The sequence below is a fragment of the Dama dama genome, chromosome 27, assembly GCF_033118175.1.
Source record: "Dama dama isolate Ldn47 chromosome 27, ASM3311817v1, whole genome shotgun sequence".
Taxonomy (NCBI): domain Eukaryota; kingdom Metazoa; phylum Chordata; class Mammalia; order Artiodactyla; family Cervidae; genus Dama; species Dama dama.
In genome coordinates, this window is record NC_083707.1 from 24,332,148 (window position 1) to 24,354,309 (window position 22,162).

A 22,162-nucleotide genomic window follows, 5' to 3' on the forward strand; every position below is an offset into this window, starting at 1 on the left:
TAGTGTTTTATATCATTAATTATAGTGAGTAGAACGGTATTTCAAGTATATGAATCAAAATATTTTTCAATTTCTGTCCCTTCTAGATTTGATTTGCACCTGTTTTTACATACTTAGGATTTTGATGGATATACAGCCTAGAAGAATACATCCCTGAGTTTTATCTCTGTTTATGAACATCTGTTTAAAGTTGATTTAACATTTAAACATTCACAGAAGCAGACCCTTTCATCAGGGCAAGGGCCATAGGAGCATTTAGCTCAGGCCTCAAAAGTTCAGGAGACTTCGTGTAGACTGTCTGTGTAATCTCTGAATGGGGTTATGAAAGGATATTGACATGGTCAAGTGCAGTATTTCATTATGGGCTTTAATTGTAATTATTAAAATAAAAATGTAATTATTCAAATGTACCATAATTTTAGAACTTTTAAAGGACGTCTCCTCACTGTATGAGAACCGTGTCAGTGGAGGCTGCCTAGGACCCTTAATTTCAAAGAGGCTGCAGAGGAAAGATTCTAGAAAAAGGAAAAGGAAGAATTTTCCCTCTTCACCATCATGGCAGGAGAAATATTCCTTCAGAAATGAGTGTGAGACTTGAAGAGCCTATTCTGAGGGTCTCTTCTCCCTGTGCCTCAGAAGACTCCGAGGTCCCTGGGCTCTGGTGAGCGTGAGGTGGGGTAGGCAAGGTCTGAGGAGAGTAGGGTGTCTCAGCAGGTCCCCCTATAAAATGGGTTCTGAACATGAAAAAAAGCACCTACAAAGAGGGGATTTTGTCCACCTACATAACATACAGTGATGTGCCCAGAATAATACCACAGAGATCAGTGTGATACAATACTTAGTAAAATACCTTTTCTCAGATACCAGAAGGAATTTTTATTATTTCATTCACAAATGTACAGATATTTATCAACTTATATAACTTATTTGTGGTCATAACAGATACTTGTTTTTCAGAGTAAAAGTACAAAAGAAATATTAAATATGATTAATGATTTTAAAAATTGGAACTAGGTAGTGCTAGGACAAATAATACAATTGAATCAGGTCAATGATAAAGCTCTCTAGATGGGATTTCTACACAAGTGCTTTATTAACACTGAGAAAAGGGAAAATTGCAGAGTATCAGGACCGTGGAAGCAAACCCGGCATCTCTTTTACTCCACCAGTTGGCTATTTTTTTCAACTGAAGATTTCTCTTTTATGTAAGAAGAGGAAAGCGTTAATAGAAATCTTCTTTGAAAATAAATTAATGGAGCATTCTTCTCAAATCCTACTTGTTAATGAATTTACTGGTTAGATGTATTAGTTCCAGTGGATTATAACTCCATATGTGTTAAAATATGAAGTGTCTGGACAAAGCATGCAGCAGAGACTTAACTTGCAAATTGTTATAAAATAGATTTTTAGAGTCAGAAAAAAATTATCTCTAATCAGATAACTAAGTTAGGCTAAAATGTTAGTTCCCTTTGTAAAAATAGATGAATAAAAGTAAAATTTGTGTGTGTGTGTGAAGAGAGAGAATGTGTGAATGAAAATGAACATTTAAATTGTATATATGTGTTTCTTTACTTTATAACTAACATAATATATTCTGATGAAATACTTTGAAATTTCTCTACTTCTTTTTCCTCACAATTCCTATATTACAAGGAAGTTTTTTTTTAATCTGAATATCTTAATTTACAAATGATAGTTATATTAAAAATCAGAGTGTCATTTGTCTAATCCTAGTAGAGTTCAATGTAAATTACCTGTGTATGGATCATCCATGACTTATTTTAAGTTGTAGACTAATTTCTTCTCTTTGATATTCTTATGGCTTCTTTTCCCTGAGCGTCAGAGTGATAGGCTAAGTGATGCAAACTGATTTTCATATGAAATCCAGGGTAAAATACCCTTTATAATTTTGGATTTTATTATGTGAGGTTTTCTTGATGCTGTGGTCCTTCTGCAGCCTGGATAAGCAAAAGTTTCCCCCGTTAACATGGAAGGACCTGTGCAGATTTGTACTCAGTCGAACACAAGGTGCCTATTTTCCTTCCTTTCTACAAACTTAAAATATATCAGTGTTCATAACAGCTCTACATGCACCTGAGATACTGTTATGGCACTTATATCTAATTTACAACTCATTTATTCCTCCTGCTTATCTCATATTTCATGGACCAGTGTCAGTGTTAGTATGGTGGAAAACTAATGCCCTAATCAGACTCCCTAGCAGCCCTGTCAGAGTTAGCGTCGGGTTTTATTTAGTGATGGTTAGCAGTCTGTCAGTTTCACTTCCAGAATCTTTGCTTTGATGAGAGAAATACCTTGGTTTTTGAAAAGTCAGTATTTAAAGAATCACTGATAAGAATATTGATTTTTAATTTGACTCTAGATCACGGTTCTGAAAAGAGAAGCTCTGGGTAGGGTGCTGGAAAAGTGGCTCTGACCCTCAGTGTGACATAGATTATGAAAAACTGATGTAAAATAACAAATGAAAAATTGGTGGCCAGAATGCATTCCAGGTGTGTCATTTTCTGTGGAAAGGATGATTCACTGCAGCAAATAGATAACATGAGTTCTGTTCAGATTATTATTTTTTTTATTTTTACTGAAAATACTTTAAAAAGCAATCATGAAGACCTGCTTATTACTGCAAAATCTAAAGTTTATTGTTTCTCCTTGGGGCTAAATTTTTAAAAGCATATGTAAAATTGGATACCATGTTAATGGTGCAAGCAATGAGTTTAATTGCCAAAACCATGGGGCCAATTTTAATAAGGAAAATTCACCTATCTGTACCCTGTGGTTATTTTTCCTAAAAGAAATGCAGAAATAGAAACAGATCTCCATCCAGATGTGGCTCCTTTTCCTCCACATCGCATTCTTAGTGATTATTAAGAGACACGCAATCAAGTTGGATAGATATTTCTTGAAATGATGCATGGTATGCAGTGCATGCTTTCATTGTGCTTCCTGCCATTATGGAATAATGCGTCTTATTTGGAAATACAGTGATCACTTCTGTTGAATCATGCCCAGTCCGTTTGTATAGTAACACCCCTGTTTTGTGAATCATTTCAGATTTCAGAGAGCTATGCCTTCCTACCAAGAGAAGCGGTGACACGATTTCTAATGAGCTGCTCAGAGTGCCAGAAAAGAATGCATTTAAACCCAGATGGAACAGATCATAAAGGTAGCCGCAGTGTCAAATAGTGAGATTTCAAGTAATTTTATTCATAATGGCAATTTATAGCCCACATTTTTTGAAGAATGTGGTAGAATGAAACAGTTCAACAAGTCAAATCATCTCATTTATTCAAATAGGAACCAGTAAATCCACTTACAAAGCAATGCAATGCCCTTCTTCAAATGAAAGACAGTCTTGACTGTAGCAAATACTTTTTGTTCTATAATAATGTTTTAATTTACATCCACTGTGTGTATTTCATGGTGTTTTAACGTATCTTCAGCAAGGAAATTGATGTTCCATCTCTGTTCTTTTAAATTTATCATTTTCTTATTTCTAAAAGTAATGAATAATGATTTTCTTTCACTGAAAATTTTTATAGAGAAGTTACTGTTTGGCTTTGGCTTTCATTAAAAATTATTTGGATTATTTTCCTAATATATGAGTTTCTCACAGAGGTTAATCTCAAAGCTGTATTGAAGCTAGTCAATTCCCATGTGTTGGAGGATGAGTAGAATGGCAAAATATAAAAATAAAAAGCTTCCTTTTGGTCCTCATGTGGTCCACTTAGAAAGTAAGTGTGGGGACTTCCCTGATGGTCCAGTGGTTAAAACTATGAGCTCCCACTGCAAGTGTGAGAAGTGAAAGTGTTAGTAGAGCCTGCCAGGCTCCTCTGTCCATGGAATTCTCTAGCCAAGAATACTGAAGTGGGTAGCCATTCCCTTCTCCAGGGGATCTTCCTGACCCAGGTATCAAACCTGAGTCTCCTGCATTGCAGGCAGATTCTTTACTGACTGAGACACCAGGGAAGCCCTGCCTTGGCTTCAATCCCTGGTTGGAGCATTAAGATCCCACATGCTGAGTGGCATGACCAAAAAAATGTGTATAGCAAAGGAGAAAAATACAAAAATACTGATGATTTTGTTTAACCACTATATTAGCTTCACTCATTGTTATCTAAGATATCAAAAAACTCACCTTGTAGTTAGAAATAACCAGTTTATCCGTAGTGCTATTTTGTCCCCAAACACCTTTATTGAACCTTGCCAATCATATATATATATATATATATACATATATGTGTGTGTGTGTGTGTGTGTGTGTGTGTGTATATATATATATATTTATGCTCCATCTCTAATGCTACCAATCTCCTAAACACTTGGTATCTTACATCTTATTTCAATTTGAACAAACTAGATCATTCTGAAATTACAGGTAGAGTACTGTATCACTTTCATTACCCATTAAAAATGTTTTATTACAGATAATGGAAAACCTCCCACTTTGGTGACCAGCATGATTGACTACAACATGCCAATTACCATGGCCTATATGAAGCACATGAAACTGCAGCTGCTAAACTCACAGCAAGATGAGGTAAAATGAAAATATCTACCCTTATATCACAAGTCAGAATGAAGCTTGATAACCATGACTCTCATATTAAGCATGATGCCATTTTGAAGACAGTAATTTATTTTTTTAATAAAAGAAATGTCAGTAGAACTGCACAGATGGAGAAACAGGCAGAAATTTTTAGTCGTCAACAGATTCCCTATCTGACCACATCCACCTTAGTATTGTGTGAAAACTTGTTCATTCTCCCCAAAGATTCATTTTCCTTCATAGCCTACCATCGAACTAACCTTGGTAAAGTGCTGGGAAGTTCAGGGTAAAGTATTCCAAATAAGTGTGTATCCTGGGAAATTATAATATTAAGGCTATTTTACCTGGAAATCAGAAAGTTAAGTTCCATAGGTATTTCAAGTATGACCATTTCAAATCATCCAAATCTTTTGTATATTTTAAAGTTGTTTTTCAATTAACCATTATTCTGTGTATTTGTATACTTCTCTGAATCATCTTAACTAGAAATGTTTTGATGTTTCAGGTTATTTTATTTAATTTGTATAGTAAAATTCTGGCAATGAGCTTGTTGGCATATATTAGACACAGAATGAATATTTTTTAAATATTCTTCTGCAAGATATTGATTAACTAACCAGTTTGGTTGAAGTATCTCAAAAGCAGGGACTAAGTTGTATACAAACCCTGTGTATATTCCCCAAATACTTCTAACAGTGTGGCTTGGTAAATCCTTCTTAATTAGTTAGTAGCCATTAGTTAATATACACACTCAAAGTATCTATATTAGAAATAGTTTCTCAGGCTAATATATTCTCTCCTTTTTGAAATTTCTCTGGAAGAGGAAATGTGGTTAAATACTTATTTTTAAGTATAACATTACTTAGTGAGGTATTAAATTCTTTTACAATTATTTGGTTAACTTTGTTCATAAAGCTCAAATCAAGTTTTTTATTTTCCTCTTTATGTCAGCAGGTTTAATCTCAAAACTGTATTTATAAAATTATTTTATCTCAAAAGACTTTATGAAAAGTATATTCTTTAAGAACATCTGTATTAGTGCCATGGTGATATCAGATTCCATATTATCAGATAGATATATATAAGTAATTAACTCATAATAAAGCCATTCAAAGACAGGAAAAGCAGTTAAGAAAATATTACTATTTATCCATCGCCAAGAATGAAAATATTATTGTCATGATTCATCACACAATTGAAAATCATTTTTTAAAAACCCATAAACTAGTTAGAGCTGTCAAATTATTTGTAGGAAACTCATTTATATATTGATATGTTTATTAATAGGCCAAAGAGTAAGATTAACTTTGAGACAGCAGAACCCACATATGCTAAGTCCTTCTGGCTTCTAAAAAATCCTGAGTAGTTCACATTAAAAAAAAATGGATTCTTTTAAATGATAATTGGACTAGGAAAACAACTCTTATCCTTAGATTTAAAAAATTCTACCTTGGGTGTACATTGTCTTAAAACTATTTAGCTAAATGATGAATTATATTACTTACAAAATTTTGGAAATTGTGATCATTGAAAGATAGAAAAGTGGTTAAATAAGTTGTAAAAATGGAAATCAAGTGAGATATCCCTTTTGTAGTAAGTTATATTTAAGTTTAATAAATGTTTAATCAATTACCTTAACCAATATTTATTGAGTACCTTCTTATGTAATTGTCAGTCTTAATGGCAGTGGAAATAAACAGTGAATAAACTGACAAAATCCTTGCCTTTATTAAGCTTATCTTCTAGTGGTGGTGGGGGACAGACCATAAAGGAAATAAATGATGAAAGTATGTATGTGTGATGATACTAAATGCTAGTAAGAGAAATAAAGACAGCCAGGAATGGGAGTTCCTTTAAAATTACAAAATACTGTATCCAAAGTAAGATCAACCTTCTTTCAAACTATTGATGAGAATTTAAACCACAACAGACTTTTGGGGAGAGAGTTTGGCAATAATTAATTTAAAACTTTAAAAAGTTGTTTATATGCTTTGGCTAGAAATTTATACTAAGGAATTTGCTATATAAAACAATTGACATATTAGGATGTTTATTGCATTGCTAACGGTAATGATTGGAAATATCTAACAATGAGAAATAGTTGAATCTGCAACTATTTCATGGTTTAGCCTCTACCCATACAGGGATATTGAAATTTAACCAAAATTAAATTAGCTAAAATTAAATTTTCAGTTCTTTAGTCACACTAGCTACTTTGATCAGCCATAATGTGCAGTTCGTATAAACCATTCTATAGAACAGACACTGCAGCGTCACTCTTTGTATCTAGTTTCTCTTTAAACATACACATAGCCTCACACACATACTTTTTTCATGTAGATACATTTATATATCTTCCCTAATACATTTATATAGCTTCTCTGATTGCTCAGTCGGTAAAGAGTCCACCTGCAATGCAGGAGACCCCAGTTACCTTCCTGGGTGGGGAAGATCCCCTAGAGAAGAAATAGTCTACCCACTCCAGTATTCTTTGGCTTCCCTTGTGGCTCAGTTGGTAAAGAATCCACCTATAATGTGGGAAACCTGGGTTCTGTCCCTGGGTTGGGAAGATCCCCTAGAGAAGGGAAACGCTACACACTCCAGTATTCTGGCCTGGAGAATTCCATGGATTATATGGTCCATGGGGCCACAAAGAGTCAGACGCAACTGAGTGCCTTCACTTTCACATTTACATCGGGGCTTCTCAAGTGGTGCTAGTGGTAAAGAATCTTTCTGCCAATGCAGGAGACCCAGGAGACATGGTTTTCATCCCTGGGTGGGGAAGATCCCCTGGAGGAAGAAGTGGGAACCCACTCCAGGATTCTCGCCTTGATAATCCCATGGGCAGAAGAGCCTGGCAGCCTACAGCCCATGGGGTCTCAAAGAATCAGACATGCCTGAGCAATTGAGCACACACATACACACACACACATATTAAATACAAATCTCTCTCACACACACATATACACTTATCATGCAAATAATATTTTACTAGACTACATCTAGCTAGCTCTTTGTAGTGCATATAATAAACACTTTTATAAAGACTGTTTATAAAGTATCTACAACTACTTTATAAACACAGATTGATTGTCTTTACCATTACATTTAAGTTCATTTTTGTGTGTGTTCATGTATAATAAATATAAATCTTACATACTGTTGAATTTATTACATATTCTATATAACAGTATCAAACAGTTTTGTGCTTATTATGTATCTGATGTTGTTTTAACTACTTGAAGTATAATATAGCCTCTCAATCATCAGACAGCCCTATGAAGTTGATACTATTTTTATTATTCCCATTTTATAGGTGAGGAAACTGAGGCACAGAAATGTTAGGTAACTTGCTTAAGGTAACACATCTAATAGGTGGTAGAGCATAGATCTGAATCCAGGCAGTGTGGCTCCAGAGAATGTGCTCTAAAATAATATATTAGAGACAATATATATAGTATATTTAATGGATATTCATATCATCAAGCTATGTGTGTACATATGTGCATATATGGTGCACATTGATAACATGTATGTGTGCACTGAATTCTATTATTTTTTCTTCTTTGAACATAAATATTTATTTCAGATGCTTTGGATTTTTCGTAGAATTTAGAATTGGAGAAAGCATAATGTCCCGAGAGAGGGCATGTGGCTGGGAGAAGTCTATGTGGCTGATGGCCCAGACACCTCCCAGCGTGGAATTTCCTTGCTAAATTAATGGCTCAGACAGTAAAGTGTCTGCCTACAATGTGGGATACCCGGGTTCAATCCCTGGGTCGGGAAGATCCTCTGGAGATGGAAATGACAACCCACTCCAGTACTCTTGCTTGGAAAATCCCATGGAGGGAGGAGCGTGGTAGGCTACAGGCCATGTGGTCTCAAAGAGTCGGACACTACTGAGCGACTTCACTTTCACTTTCAGGGCTCCTTGGTAGACCCAGACAATGTCAGAACCTTTGATAGAGGAAGAACACCCAGATACCTGGGTCTGACCTAAGGGTCAGAATGCCCGTTGTTAGTGTGCTAGAATGTTCCTGTTTCCTGACCATAGCAATTTCTTCACTGATGCTAAGATGTCATTTATGAAGCCAAGGGAACACTTTCTATTCAAAGAAGCTCTTTTCTCAAGCCTGGGTGACATCATAAAGAATCCAAGTTCTGGTGTGTAATAGTGTGATCAGTTATCTAACTGCTCTGTGCCTCAATTTCACAATGTGTTAACTGGGTAAATGCTGGGTAAATTTCACAACGAGTTAACTGGGTAAATGGTAACTCACAGGTTGGATGAAGCTGACATAAGTGAACAACTAAATAACAGAGTCTGTGATATAATTAGCAGTACTACTGCTGCTGCTACTGATAATCATTGCTTACATGTTAAACTCTGAGATCAAATATTTATGAGTTGAAGTTAAACCTAGTGGTTTCAGTGAAACATTTTTGGTATTTGACACAAGTTTCTCAGGCCTTTCTGCCTACATAAGCGCATAGCATTTATCTGAAAATCAGTTCTCCCAAATGAATTTGCGTCCAGAAAGTGATTATAGCAACATAGCATACATTTGTTTTAACTTAATATTTGATAGATTTTTTGATGAATTGACAATTTGGCAGCTTTGCCTTTCGGGAATTTAGCCATTTGCTGATCTGGCTTTCGGTTGAAGTTTGGCTTCTGAATCTTTTGTACTTTTACTTAGAACTTTTTGTTGTAATGCCATTTGTATTCCCTTGCAAGGAAGAAAGGCTGTACTAAGATTAACTTGTTTTCTGACTAATGAGGACTTTGAATCTAAGCATGTAAATTTTTCTTTAAGTAGATTCTATTCTGTTTGCCAATAAAAATTTTTCAGTTCAGATTTTTTATTACAGTGTCAGATTTTTGCTTATAATATTTTATTGTCATTAAGAATCAAAATGTTTCTTTTTATGCTATGTTTTGTGATTGACTCTTAGAAAGTTTTTTGATAATTAAAAAAATACATTCCTTCATTATTCAGATAATTCCTCAACTACATCCTTCCCAAATACATTACTTTAAACCTTTTATATCTTCCTGTGTACAAAGACACATTGAATCTTCACAAGTCTTCATGTCTTATTTGTTATTTCAAGCATCTATTCATGTTAACATTTAACTGAGCCCCATAAAAGCTTACTTACTGGCTAAACTTTAATTGATCCGATAGATAAAATAGTCATTATCTGAGTATATTATATTTTATGATACTTGATGATATGTTAAAACCATTTTCAGGATGAAAGTTCAATAGAAAGTGATGAATTTGATATGAGTGATTCAACACGGATGTCAGCTGTGAATTCTGACCTCAGCTCCAATCTTGAGGAAAGGATGCAAAGTCCCCAGGCTCTTCATGGCCAACAAGATGGTAAGCCTTTCAAACTGAGCAAATAAAACAATAACATAATCCTGGATCAGAACTGACTAAAACAACTGCTTCTTATTCTGGTGGCAATTTTTTTATCTGTTTCTATGGAGACTTTTTTTCTGTACACTCAGGTTATGTTATCCATGTCATTATTCTTAGATTCAACTACTTGGATTAAAACTGTAAATGCTAGTTATAAAATTCGAGCTTGCCCATGTTTTGCACTCTGAGCTTACAATGAGTTACGTTAGTGGACTTTGGGTTTCTGTGATATTTTCTAGCTTCGGTTTCTTGGACCATTATTCTCCTGACTGAATAAAGAGTTTAATAATGGTCAGAGATTAATTAGGATGTTTTGATTTTACTAAAAGACAAAGGAATAGCCAAAAAACAATTGCTATAAAAGAACAATTTTACCATAGTGATTTTGCTGGGTAAGAAGATTTTTGCTGCGATTTTGAGCTGTTTTATTCAGCTCTAGAGGAAAGAATGATCATGATCTTTCATTTCTGGGTCTGTTGATGATTCCTGAGTCATTGCATTATCCTTGATAAAGCAGTTAAGGTTGAGAAAACTGGACATGTAGAGAAGGCTTAGCAATGAACACTTTAGTATATTCAGAGATTTTTTAAAACTATCTTTGTAAATATAATATCCTGTATGCAAGGAACTGTTCCTTATTTGGTAATTGTGGATAAAAATTCAGGGTTACAAATAGAAGGAAATTGTCCAATTTTATTCAAAAATAGTTTATTATTCCTGTAATTAACAAATTTACATGAGATTTTTTACTGTATTTTTGTGCCTGCATCTGTTGATAGCAAATAAAGCTCTTTACTTGTTTTCTCTGATACTTGATTTAAAAACTGGTTGCACAAGATTGCTGCATTTCTAGCTGCTGTTAGTGTTCTTATGTTGTCAAACGAGAAATCCCTAGTTTTAATCGGAAAGTCTTTAAAAATGTGAGGGCAGACTTGTATTCCCACTTCAGATGGTGTCCTCGTTGGCGTGAGTTACAAAGAAGGAGCAGGACATTGGTCATCAGTGGCTTTAAAATCACATTTTTTTCATTACATAGTATAGCAGCTCTTGCAATAGAAAAAATGCTCATTTGGGAAATTTCTAAGAATGTAGTTCTTCTGGTGTGGATATAAATTGATTTTTTTTTTCTAAAATATTAGTAGATTTTCAGATTTTGTTTTTTAATGAAAAATGTGTAGCACTAGGATAATGGAATAACCATATATATGTGTGTAGTTTGGTGGGTGTGTATCACTCTATTAACATTATTCACATGTTTTGCCTGACCATCATCTTCTTTACTCCTTAATTTTGGAGATCATAATAATAAGAGGATATCTCTCATGAGGAAAATCTTTTGTTTTCTTGATTGAAGTCTATTATGGATCTTTGGCTAGGAGACAGTTGATGTGACATAAATATATGTTGATTTTAATAAAATGTGGAGGAATAATGTCAAATATTACTCCGTCTTAGGAGAAGGCGTTCATGCCTTTCTCATTGTACGCTGACGTATGTGTCAAGGATAGGGACACACCTAGTAGTTTCTTCTCCGGCCTCAGCCTAAGCCTTCCCTTACATGTTCAATGCCTTCTCCTTACACTTCTCTTGCAATTTCCTCTTCTTGCAGTTACCTCTTCTTCCTCCTGCATCACAGGTTTTCCCCAGAATCAACATACACACATGATGTAATAAAGACCCTCCTTAGGAGACCTGCATTGATCCCACTGTGTCCCTGCATTCATTGCCCTTTTCTCTGCCCCACCCCCACAATGCTCTTTACTGCAAAACTGAGAACCTGTCTCATCTCCTCTTCCTCACTCTACTCTTCCCGGCTCATCTCAGGCAGGCTTTCATCCTCACCGCCCCATTCTACTTGCTCTTGTGAGTGCTACTGGCAGTCTTTATGAGGCCTGATTCTTTGATGCGACCTTAATGCTCATCATTCTCGTTACTAATACCGAAGGATCGCACATCATTTGCTTCCTGGTGGGCCTGTCTCTGGGTTCCTTTTTCATTGTCTAGTTCAATAGATGGTGGAGTATGCTGGGGTGCAGCCCTCCTCTGTCTCCTCTTCTGTGCTCACTGCCTAGATGATTACATCAAATTACTTGGCTTTCAATATGATCTGTACCCTAATGAGTCTCACATTTGCCTCTCCAAGCCCTGATACCTTTCTTGAGCTCAGGACTCTTGCCTCCTATTACCTAAATTTTAACGTTCTTCACAGGATTTATCAGGGTATGAAATGATATTATTTTTCTTATCAGCTGTTTTTCTTCTATATTATAAATATCATATTAATTAGGGGATCTTTTGTGCTTTTGATTTCCTTTCAGTTTCTCCATTTGACATACTTCTTAAATAGTCTATTATGTAAATAATTTTGCTCCATTATGTAAATCTAACTTTTCACCATAATCCTGATTTGTCACATACATTTTGCATATTTTTTTGTGATTTTCTTTTCTCTTTCTCCCTGGCACTCTCATAGGTAACCCATACTGACAAACTATTGTTCCTCAATTTCTCTGTACACACACACACTTACACACAGATGTACATACTCAGAAGGTTTTGTCATTTTATAAAAATAGGTTAAATCATTTACAGTAGCTTGTTTTTGCTTTTTTCATCCATATTACCTTTTTTAAGAGCTTCTTGAATACTGAGATGTATATACAGTATGTGTGAGTGCATGCTCAGTCATGTCAGGTCTGTGACCCCCATGGACTGTAGCCCACCAGGCTCTTCTGTCCATGAGATTTCCCTGGCAAGAATACAGGAGTCGGTTGCCATTTCCTCCTCCAGGGGATCTTCCTGACCCAGGGATCAAACCCACATCTCCTGGTTCCCTGCATTGGCAGGTGGATTCTTTACCACTGTGCTACCTGGGAAGCCCGTATATACAGTCTAATGTTCAGTAAAAAAAGATAGGGTCCCTATGCCTTTAATTAACACACAATCTAAAGGAATAAAAGTATACATATACCATTTGCTTTTGGTTACAGTTCATTGAGCCAATGTGGGAAAAGTCCTGCCTCTGTAAAAATAAGAATTCGTGCTACTAAAACTTTTAGCTTGTGTCTCCTTGAAATCAGTGGGCATTTGAGTACTGGGACTGCCTTGGGTCTGGGGGTGTATTGCTTTCCTGTGGATAATATGCTTTGATCTGTAGCAGTCAGTGGGTAAGGACTTATGATGTAACATATCCAATTATGGAAGCAACCCAAACACAGCCTCAATATAGAGTAGTCTAGTCCAGGGATTTTGAAGCATCCCTGGCCTCCACCCACTATGTGCCAGTGTTGCTTACCTCCAACCATGACAATCAAAAATGTTTATAGACCCTGAAAATGTCCTGTGCATGCCAAAGTTAAGGACACTACATCTCTGATGTAGGCAGAGAAGGACCATCTCGGTAATGATCCAATAAGATGAATATTAAGAGGGCAGTGGAGAGAAGTTTAGAAATGGAAATTGGAGAGAAGGCTAGGAAATATGAAAGTATGAAACTCCAGTTAAATATTCATAAAATATGAACAATATAAAAATTTTAAAGCTAAAATGTTCTATTTTCTTTAGTACTAAGTAATTACTTTAAGGTATTATTGTAAAGAAATTGAAATAGCATATTGTCAGTTTTCAGGACTCTTTCCCATAATTATAACACAGTTAAGTGTCACAGTGTGTTATTGGACATAGTGAGCAAAAACTTCTTTGGTTCTCATCTCACATGGTAATGGAAGATTTTTAAATCTCTTCAATATCAAGGGAAAGAAAGAATATGAAATGTAAATCAGTTTGTAGATATAACTATATAATGCACATAGGAAAAAGAGAGGAAAAGAAGGGAAATATCTTGCCATCAGACTAGATAATTAGGTAAAAGTGAAGAAAATACAAACCAGAATGATGAATTTGATAAGAAAAAAAGTGTGTCAAAATTGATGTGTAATATTCAATTTCTTTTACTTATTTTAAGTTTATAATGCCCTAACTCAATTAAAATATAAAATTGCACAGAAACTTTGAATCTTTGTATAGGAAATATTTCACCCTCATTAAAAAAATTGAGGTATAATTTACATAACACATCATATTAGTTTTGATGTACAATATAACTATGTGTGTAATATATTACAAAATTATCTCTACAATAACTCTAGTTAACATCCATTACCTCATATAGTTACAATTTTTTTTTTCTTGTGACAACTTTTAAGATCTACCCTTTGAACAATTTCCAAATTACAGTGCAGTATTATTAACTATAGGGCCCCATGCTGTACATTAAGTCCCTAGAATTTACTTATTTTAAATTGGAAGTTTGTTCCTTTTGACTACCTTCACCCATTTTTTCATTAAAGTATATTAAACTGTGTAAAACGTTTTTGCTGTCTTCAATAATGCCTTTAGGATAAAGTTGTTTAACATATTACATAATCATTCGAGTTACTTAGGACACTGTGAGGTCCTTTAAGCTCTGGTGAAGTATCAGGGGCTTATTGTGCAACAGGTTCTTCTCTGTAGTGGTTGTGGCCCATGGAATTCCAAAATGCTCTCCTGGGTCAAAAAGCTTAGAGGTGCTCTGTACTCGAATGTTCATCAATTTATAAGTATTCTTGTTTTTCCATCTATTTCAATGGATTATAAATAGAAATGTCGCTTAAGGCTTATGTTGTCCAATCCTAGATCCTAGAAATTTGTGGGAGCATGGACTAGCTCAAAATAGTATTCTTTTTTTAAATTATTTATTGGAATTGATACCTAAAAACAGCTGATTCATTTTTTGTTGTCTTAGGTAATTTATTATTAATAAAGAATATCTGGCAAAAGAGTTGGGTTTAGAAATAGACATAAAGATTCAGTTCACAATATTCAACTTCTTCTGATACAGAAATACTTTTCTAAGAAGCATCTGAATTACTATTCTGAGTTAATAGCATATTGTATACTATTGATAGTTTTATAAGGGAAAATTTGTGCTTTATGAAACTCAAAAATATTATTAGATTATTACTAGCAAAGGATTTCTGTATTTTTAAGTCACAACAAATTGTGTTTTCCCTTTTGCCATTTTTGAAAGACTATAAGAATATAGGACTATAAAGAGAAGTTGAGGCACACCTTTCAAATCTTTGCACATTAGCTTATTTGCCTTTAAAAGTAAGAGATTACAATAGAAAAATTGTATACATTTCTCTTTGGCCCTCATTTTGTTTTACTTTGTTTGTGACATCACAGAATATATTGCTCTAAAAGGTGTTGAAGGTGCCTTATCTCTCAACTCAATGGAATTATATAGAGATATTTTTAACATAATTTTTGCAATATTTTAGTACTTCATTAATGTATCAAACAATGACTTGTTTATTCATTAAAAATTAACAATGGCCATGTGCCAAGCAAAGTAGTGTAATGTCTAGAAACAATGAAAGAGGGAAAGAAACTTGTGAGGTAAGAATTCCCCTAAAGCGCACTGACATTTACTTCATTTACTTAAGCTTTTACCTATAATTCCTGGAGAGACAAATGGCTACCCACTCCAGCGTTCTTGCCTGGAGAATCCCATGGACAGTGGAGCCAGACGGGCTACAGTCCATGGAATCGCAAAGAGTTGGACACGACTGTGCAAGTTACACATCACTTACCTATGATAGAGTTCTAAATAATATATTCAAGGAGACTTTTTTCTTTCTAGTATATATTTTCTAATTTTAATAGCATTTAGAAATGCATCATTCATTTGCCAGAATTTGAAAACATTCCCCTTTCCACATATTTGTTTTCTAAAAAGGTTTTGATATGCTTCAATTGGTCAGGCCATTTTTGATACACAGAAAATAATTAACTGGAATTTAGTGGCTAATCTGCATACAGTTATTAGAATATGGTGTATATGTATACAAACATTGTGTGTGTGTATATATATATCTATATCTATGTATCTTTTGCGTGTATGCTCAGTCATGTCTGACTCTTTGAGACCGCATGGCCCACCAGGCTCCTCTGTCCATGGGATTCTCCAGGCAAGAATACTGGAGTGGGTTGCCGTTTCCTCCTCCAGGGGATCTTCCCCACCCAGGGGTCGAACCAGCATTGCCTGCATCTCCTGAATTGGCAGGAGGATTCTTTACCACTGAGCCACCTGGGAAGCCCATATACATCTTATAATAATGCTTAATTATAATAAACTTAAAAGAACTTTAGGTCTTACTGCTGAGAACAGGTAAATTTTTTTGCATAAATATCAGTTTAATGAATGTTAAATAATAATTTGCATAGGCTATTACTATATTATAGGTAGTTCAGTACATTTTATTAATATTGCTCTTCAGTTTATTGAACTTAGCAGATACCGTGTTTTTTACAACTTGCAGGTTTATGGCAGCCCTGTGTCGAGCAAGTATATCAGTGCCAATTTTCCAGCAGCATTTGCTCACTTTTTGTCTCTGTCATATTTTGGTAATTCTTGTAATATTGCTATTTCTAACCTTTTTATTATTATTGTATTTGTTATGATGATCTGCGATCAGTGACTTCTGATGCAAAAGCTTAGTGATCAATATTACTATTGCAAACAGATGGACTCACGAAAGTTTCAGATGATAGCACTTTTAGTATAAAGTATTTTTAAGTTATATCCATTATTTTTTGAGACATAATGCTATTGTATACTTAACTGACTGCCATATTGTATTTGGATAACTTTTATGTGCACCGGGAAACCAAAAAGTTCAAATGACTTGTTTTATTACAATACTCATTTTTAATGTGGTTGTCTTGAACTGAACCCATGTTATCTGCAAATAATAGGTAAATATTTTGCATTCTAATATACGAACATGAACATGACATATTAGATTGAACCATATGAACTTGCCATATTGACTCAACCTAATAGTTCGAACTCCTGAATAACTTAAAATATTGATAGAACATGAAAATTATTAAAGCAAGAAGTTTTTGAAATTGGGATATATTTCTGTTTCAGAACAAAGATGCATACATATGTACAGCAAGCATGTGCCTTGACTAGTAAATGTATAAGATGACCATAGTTTTGTTTTGAGTGTAAACATGGAAGGGAGTAAATATAAAAATAGCAATTTAGTTGTGAGGTAAATAACTGTGTAAAGCAATATTGCAGTGGCAGTCACATTTTTTCTCCTGTCCTTGTTTAGATTATATGCTGGACTGACAGCGTAGACTCCTACCTGGGGAACTTATTTTAAAAATACAGATTTAAAAAAAAAAATACAGATTTAGGGAGACCCATCTCAGATGGGATGACTAAAGAAAAGGATGGTGCACTGCTTCAGACTATAATTTTGAAGATACCACTCAAATTTCTGTCTGACAGTTTTGGAATATGAAGATGGCAACAGAATTGGGTCATGCAGGTATAGTTCATACTCAAATGCTGGTTTTGGTCAGTGGTACCTTCTATGTCAGGCTTCTCCAGTGACTTAACTGGTAAAGAATCTGCCTGCAATTCAGAGACCACCTCTAATACAGGAGACCCGAGTTTGATCCCTGGGTCAGGAAGATTCCCTGGAGAAGGGAATGGCTACCCACTCCAGTATTCTTGCCTGGGAAATCCAATGGACAGAGGAGACTGCCGGGCTGCAGTCTACGGGGTCACAAGAGTCGGACCTGACTAAGCGACTAAACCAACCACCAGCACTTTCTGAGTCTCTTTTCTGGTGAGGATCGTGTGAGTTTCCATGGGTTTCAGTTAAAATTGTCTTCTTCGTTATGAAATTTGCTGCACACTGCATTCTTTATTAGTTTAAAAAAATCTCTCTGCTAGTCTATTATATTTTACAGCCTGCTGTATCTGAATATTGCACACACTGGGTTTAATTTAAGAAAACACACACGTGCAATTCTTTTTTACCACCCTGTGTACATGTGAATACAATTTTAGTAAAAATATGTTTGTGACTAAAATTGCATCTAATTTAGCTGAACAGAATAGTTTTTGGTAATTATTAAAGTATACAAAGCAGCAATAAAAAGAATGACTATTGGCCATTTAATTTAGTTGGAGAATCTAATAAAGCATGTTTTTAATAAAAATGATGTGTAACAGGATATGTGATAGGAAATTAAATTTAGTAGTTAATTTTTAATGATGGTGACTGTTAAGTACAAAAGCTATTAAAATTTGTAAAGACTTAACATTAAATTCTCTGTAGATGTGTTGTCTTGAGTAAGGCATTTCCATTTTTCTACAAACTTTGTTTTCTTTTAACTGCTTCTAATTGTTCAGGAAATTTTGTACAAAGCAAAAATGTTTAAAAGAGTGTTGATATATTTTCTTTATACATAAATGGATTTAAGTTTTTGACTTCCAAAATTGAACCTATTCTTAGCTCTGTTTTCAGTTTTCTGTTCTCAGTTTTTAAGCTGAATATGTTTCTGTGTTTAAAATACATGAAAATGATACAATGCTGCTTTTTTCCTTAAATTCTAATGCTGATTAAAACATAATTTTTATAGTAAATTTATTGAATTAACTCTGGAATGAGGTAGTTAAGCTAATAATGTTTTTTGAGAGCTTTCTTTTCATTGCTGTTGCTCTATAAGTAATTATAATTTGCAGAAATATAATGTATTATTGTAAGCTGTGTTGAGAAAATCATTAATTAATTGTAAGGAATGTTACTTTGATTTAGTGGAAATTTTGATTGCTAGATTTTTGTGTAATATTATTATGCTTGTGTATGCGTCTTGGTGTGAGTGTATTTAATCATTTGAAATAGCTTTTAAGTAGCAATTCTCTATTTCTGAAAGCAGAAGAAGAAATAGCAACTTACGTATAAAGATTAAGTATGAAGAAAAGATGCTGAGTTGTGCACTTATTTAATATGCTTTTGTGGGGAATATTATTTTCTTCATGTATTTAGGATCATATTATTTGAAATTTTACTTTTATCTGAAGTTAAAATTCTGCTTTTTGATTCTTATTTTATACAAGTGATTTTTCATATAAGAGAGTGCTTGATAGAAATTTAGCTTATTGATTTCAATCTCAAGTTTGTACACCCCAGTGACCAGTCCAATTTTAGCTCAATCCTGGGCCTCTGGAAAATTGGGGGAGATTGGCTTGATTCTAGGCTCGCCTTCGAAAGTCTAATCTGATCAGTAAAGGATTAACTTGAAATTTTACTTCTGGATTAGTTCTTTGTTTTCAAGTATTGCTCTTGTGTTTTGTCATTTTCTTCATGGTAGTGATTGTTGTTTCACAAATGATTACATGTGTTGACTGAAATCAAATAGACTGCCATATATTTCTCCATCAAAGATAAGTTTATTCAGGATTAGCAGAGAATTACAGTTTGAGGTCTTCTGTAATGGTGAGACACATGTAAGTTCCCAAGTGGTAAGAGGAGGGAAAATAATTCTATAGAGGGGAAAAGAAAGTTGAGAGTGTTATAGTAAACAAAGAGTCCATGGCTTGTCATTGGCCGAATCCTTCCAAGGAAACAATTGAAGTCTTTCTTCTTCCAGCTGGGTTCTGTTGTCATTACAGGGCATGACTTTCCCCTTCTGGTCTCCCAGCTCTATTTAATTCAAATTTCTGTTGATTTTTTTTTTTTTTTTTTTTTTTTCATTTTCCCCTTTTGAGCAAGTTCTTCCTCTGAAAGCATCACTGGCCAAGAGTAAGGTTTTATATAGTTTCAATGGCTTTTTGTCCCTCAGCATCAGGAAAGAACTTTCCTAAGAGTAATGTTTCATGTCTGAGAGAAAATGCACAGATTAGAAAGCTATTGAGGTCAGATTTGAATAATGATGAATGGTACTAGGGAGAACTCTCAGGCACTTTTTTTTTTTTTTAATCTCAGGGCTATATGTTATCAAGATCATAGACATCTGAAGTATTATGTCATCATCAAAAGTTTGGTCCACATATATTCCAACAGGCCTGGTCCTGATATCTTGGGAAAGTTATTTTATCAAATTTCACCTGCTTCAGTTCTAGGAAATTTTTACTTTCATATCACCAGACGATATGCATTTAGGGTCTATTCAGGGTTCAGTGTTTTCTATAGATGTGTCATTTGAATCTAAGAACCTATTTCTTAGAGTTTGGTGGGGCTAGGGTTAGAAGTACCTAATAGAGACATCTGCATTGAGTTTGAGGAGTTCCTCTGGAGGTGCTCTTTCCAATAGGTGATGTTTCCAGGTTACATGGTGTTGTTCATAAGGTCTTTGTCTCTGATGGCAAACGGTGACAGGGTCACTCCAGAGAAGTTTACTGTAGGTCATCGCGAGGTGGCAGGAGATGCTACATTAGAGCTAAGCAGTTGTGGGGGTCTTCCTCAGTGACAGAGGGGAGGAAAGTGGTAGGGTTAAGGTTGCTACAATGTAAGAGTTACACGAGGAGCAATTACTAGAAGGACTTCATAGGGAGGTGAGGTGATGAATGAGAAATGGTGAGCATGATGAGAATTCAGGAGTGGTACAAAAATGGTACAGAAATGCATGAAGTACAAAAATGGTTAAAAGAAATACCGCAACACTTTTCTTGAAGGTCTTAACCAAACAAACAGTGGTGGCGATGGCCCTAAGACTAGGCGAGTAGCCCTAAGCGGCAGGGTCCGGGTGCTGATTGTAACCCCCTCTGGGTGGATGGTGGTCTGATGCTTTTGGGCAAGTACTCCTTTCCTTCCTTCATGTTATAGAAAAAGAAAAAAGGTAATCTAACAATTGGGATGCACAAGGGCAGATGAGTTCACCAGACTCTCCTTTAAGGCCTTAATGGCTAAGCAAGTCACTTATTCCCAGAGAATTTGATTGGGGTTTTTGTTCTCTAGTAAAACATGGAGATTTGGCCATAAGAGAGAAATTTAGAATTCAATTTCGGCAATGACTAACTAGCCCAAGAAAGGCCTTGCTGCTGGCACTTAGTTTTGGGTTTGGGAAAATTTAGGACAGTTTGAAGCCTGTCTGTATCTAGGTGAAGCCCTAGTTTGGATGTCAGATGCTATAAATACTGAACCTGGGTTTGGACAAACTGCAAAGTTTTTGGCAACCTTCTGCCCCTTTAAGGCCAAAAGCTCTACCACTTGGATGCAATCTCCCTGTGAGGAGGCTTGAGAAGGAGCAAAGAAGCAAATCATACACATATTGCAACAAAGTAGAACCTCTAGGGAACTTTATATCAGATCAGCCTTTAGCATTTGCAAGAAATAAGGGCTCTCAGTAAAACCCAGAGGCATTACTGTCTGGGTGAATTGTTTTCCTTCCCAAGTGAAGGCAGAAAGGTATTGACCGGTTGCATCAACTGAAATACTAAAGAATGCACTGTGTAAGTCAATTACAGTGAAGAATTTACTTTGGTAGGAATGAAGACTAGTAACCTATCAGGGCTAGAAACAGAGTGTAATGATGATTATTGCTTAGAAGTCCTAGATACACCTCCATTCTCAGACCTTAGATTTTCTCACCAGTAAAATAGGAGTGTTACAGGGGCTTTGGCAAGGAATAATGAACCTTTCAGCCTTGAAATCTTCTATTATGGGTTTTATGCCTTGAAGAGCTGCTTTACTTATAGGGTATTGATTGATTCTGGGAAAAGGTTTTGAGGCATCTGTTTGAATTTTGATGGGATGTATGCTGTGAATTTTGCCAATATTATTTGGAGGTGTCCAAAAGGATTTTGGTAACTGATTCAGTAGGAGTAAAGAGTGTTTCTAGAGTCTGTTCTAGTACTATCAGAGATGGAACAGATAAAAGATGCCAAAGGGTTATTTAATTCACCTGGTTGGTTACTTTGATGACTACCATGAAATTCTACAATTATTTACTCCTTTTGAGAGAAGTTCCAGCGTAATACTTCTCTAAAAACTCCCAGCCTAATAAATGTATAGGCACTGGAAACTAAAGAGGGAAAAATGGGGTGTATATTTCTCAAAAGGCCTAAAGAAAAGGGAATAGTAAGTAGGTTTTAAGACAGATTCCTTAGAGATTCCCACTAGAACTGTTTTAGTTCTCTGTGTCTATGTTTGAGCACCAAGAATGGGGCTCCAGTGCCAATTAGGATTGAAAGAGGTTCATCCACAGTCTGGAAAAATGTTTCTCCAAGCCAAATAAGAGAGAGAATTGGGAACAACCCCATAGTCCTTTGGAAACTTGTCATTGAGAGCTGGGAAGATGTTGGCAAGACTGGTTA

The 22,162-nt window shown here is 35.1% G+C and overlaps 1 protein-coding gene across 4 annotated transcripts in view; it reads left to right on the forward strand.

Moving 5' to 3' along the window:
* Positions 1–22,162, forward strand: part of NOL4 (nucleolar protein 4) — a 450,364-nt gene that overhangs the window by 133,809 nt on the left and 294,393 nt on the right. For all 4 annotated transcript variants that reach the window (XM_061130798.1, XM_061130797.1, XM_061130799.1 and 1 more), the window contains 3 exons: positions 3,073–3,184; positions 4,446–4,558; positions 9,825–9,957. In XM_061130798.1, the coding sequence (XP_060986781.1) occupies positions 3,073–3,184; positions 4,446–4,558; positions 9,825–9,957 (358 nt within the window). The remainder of the gene's footprint in view (positions 1–3,072; positions 3,185–4,445; positions 4,559–9,824; positions 9,958–22,162) is intronic.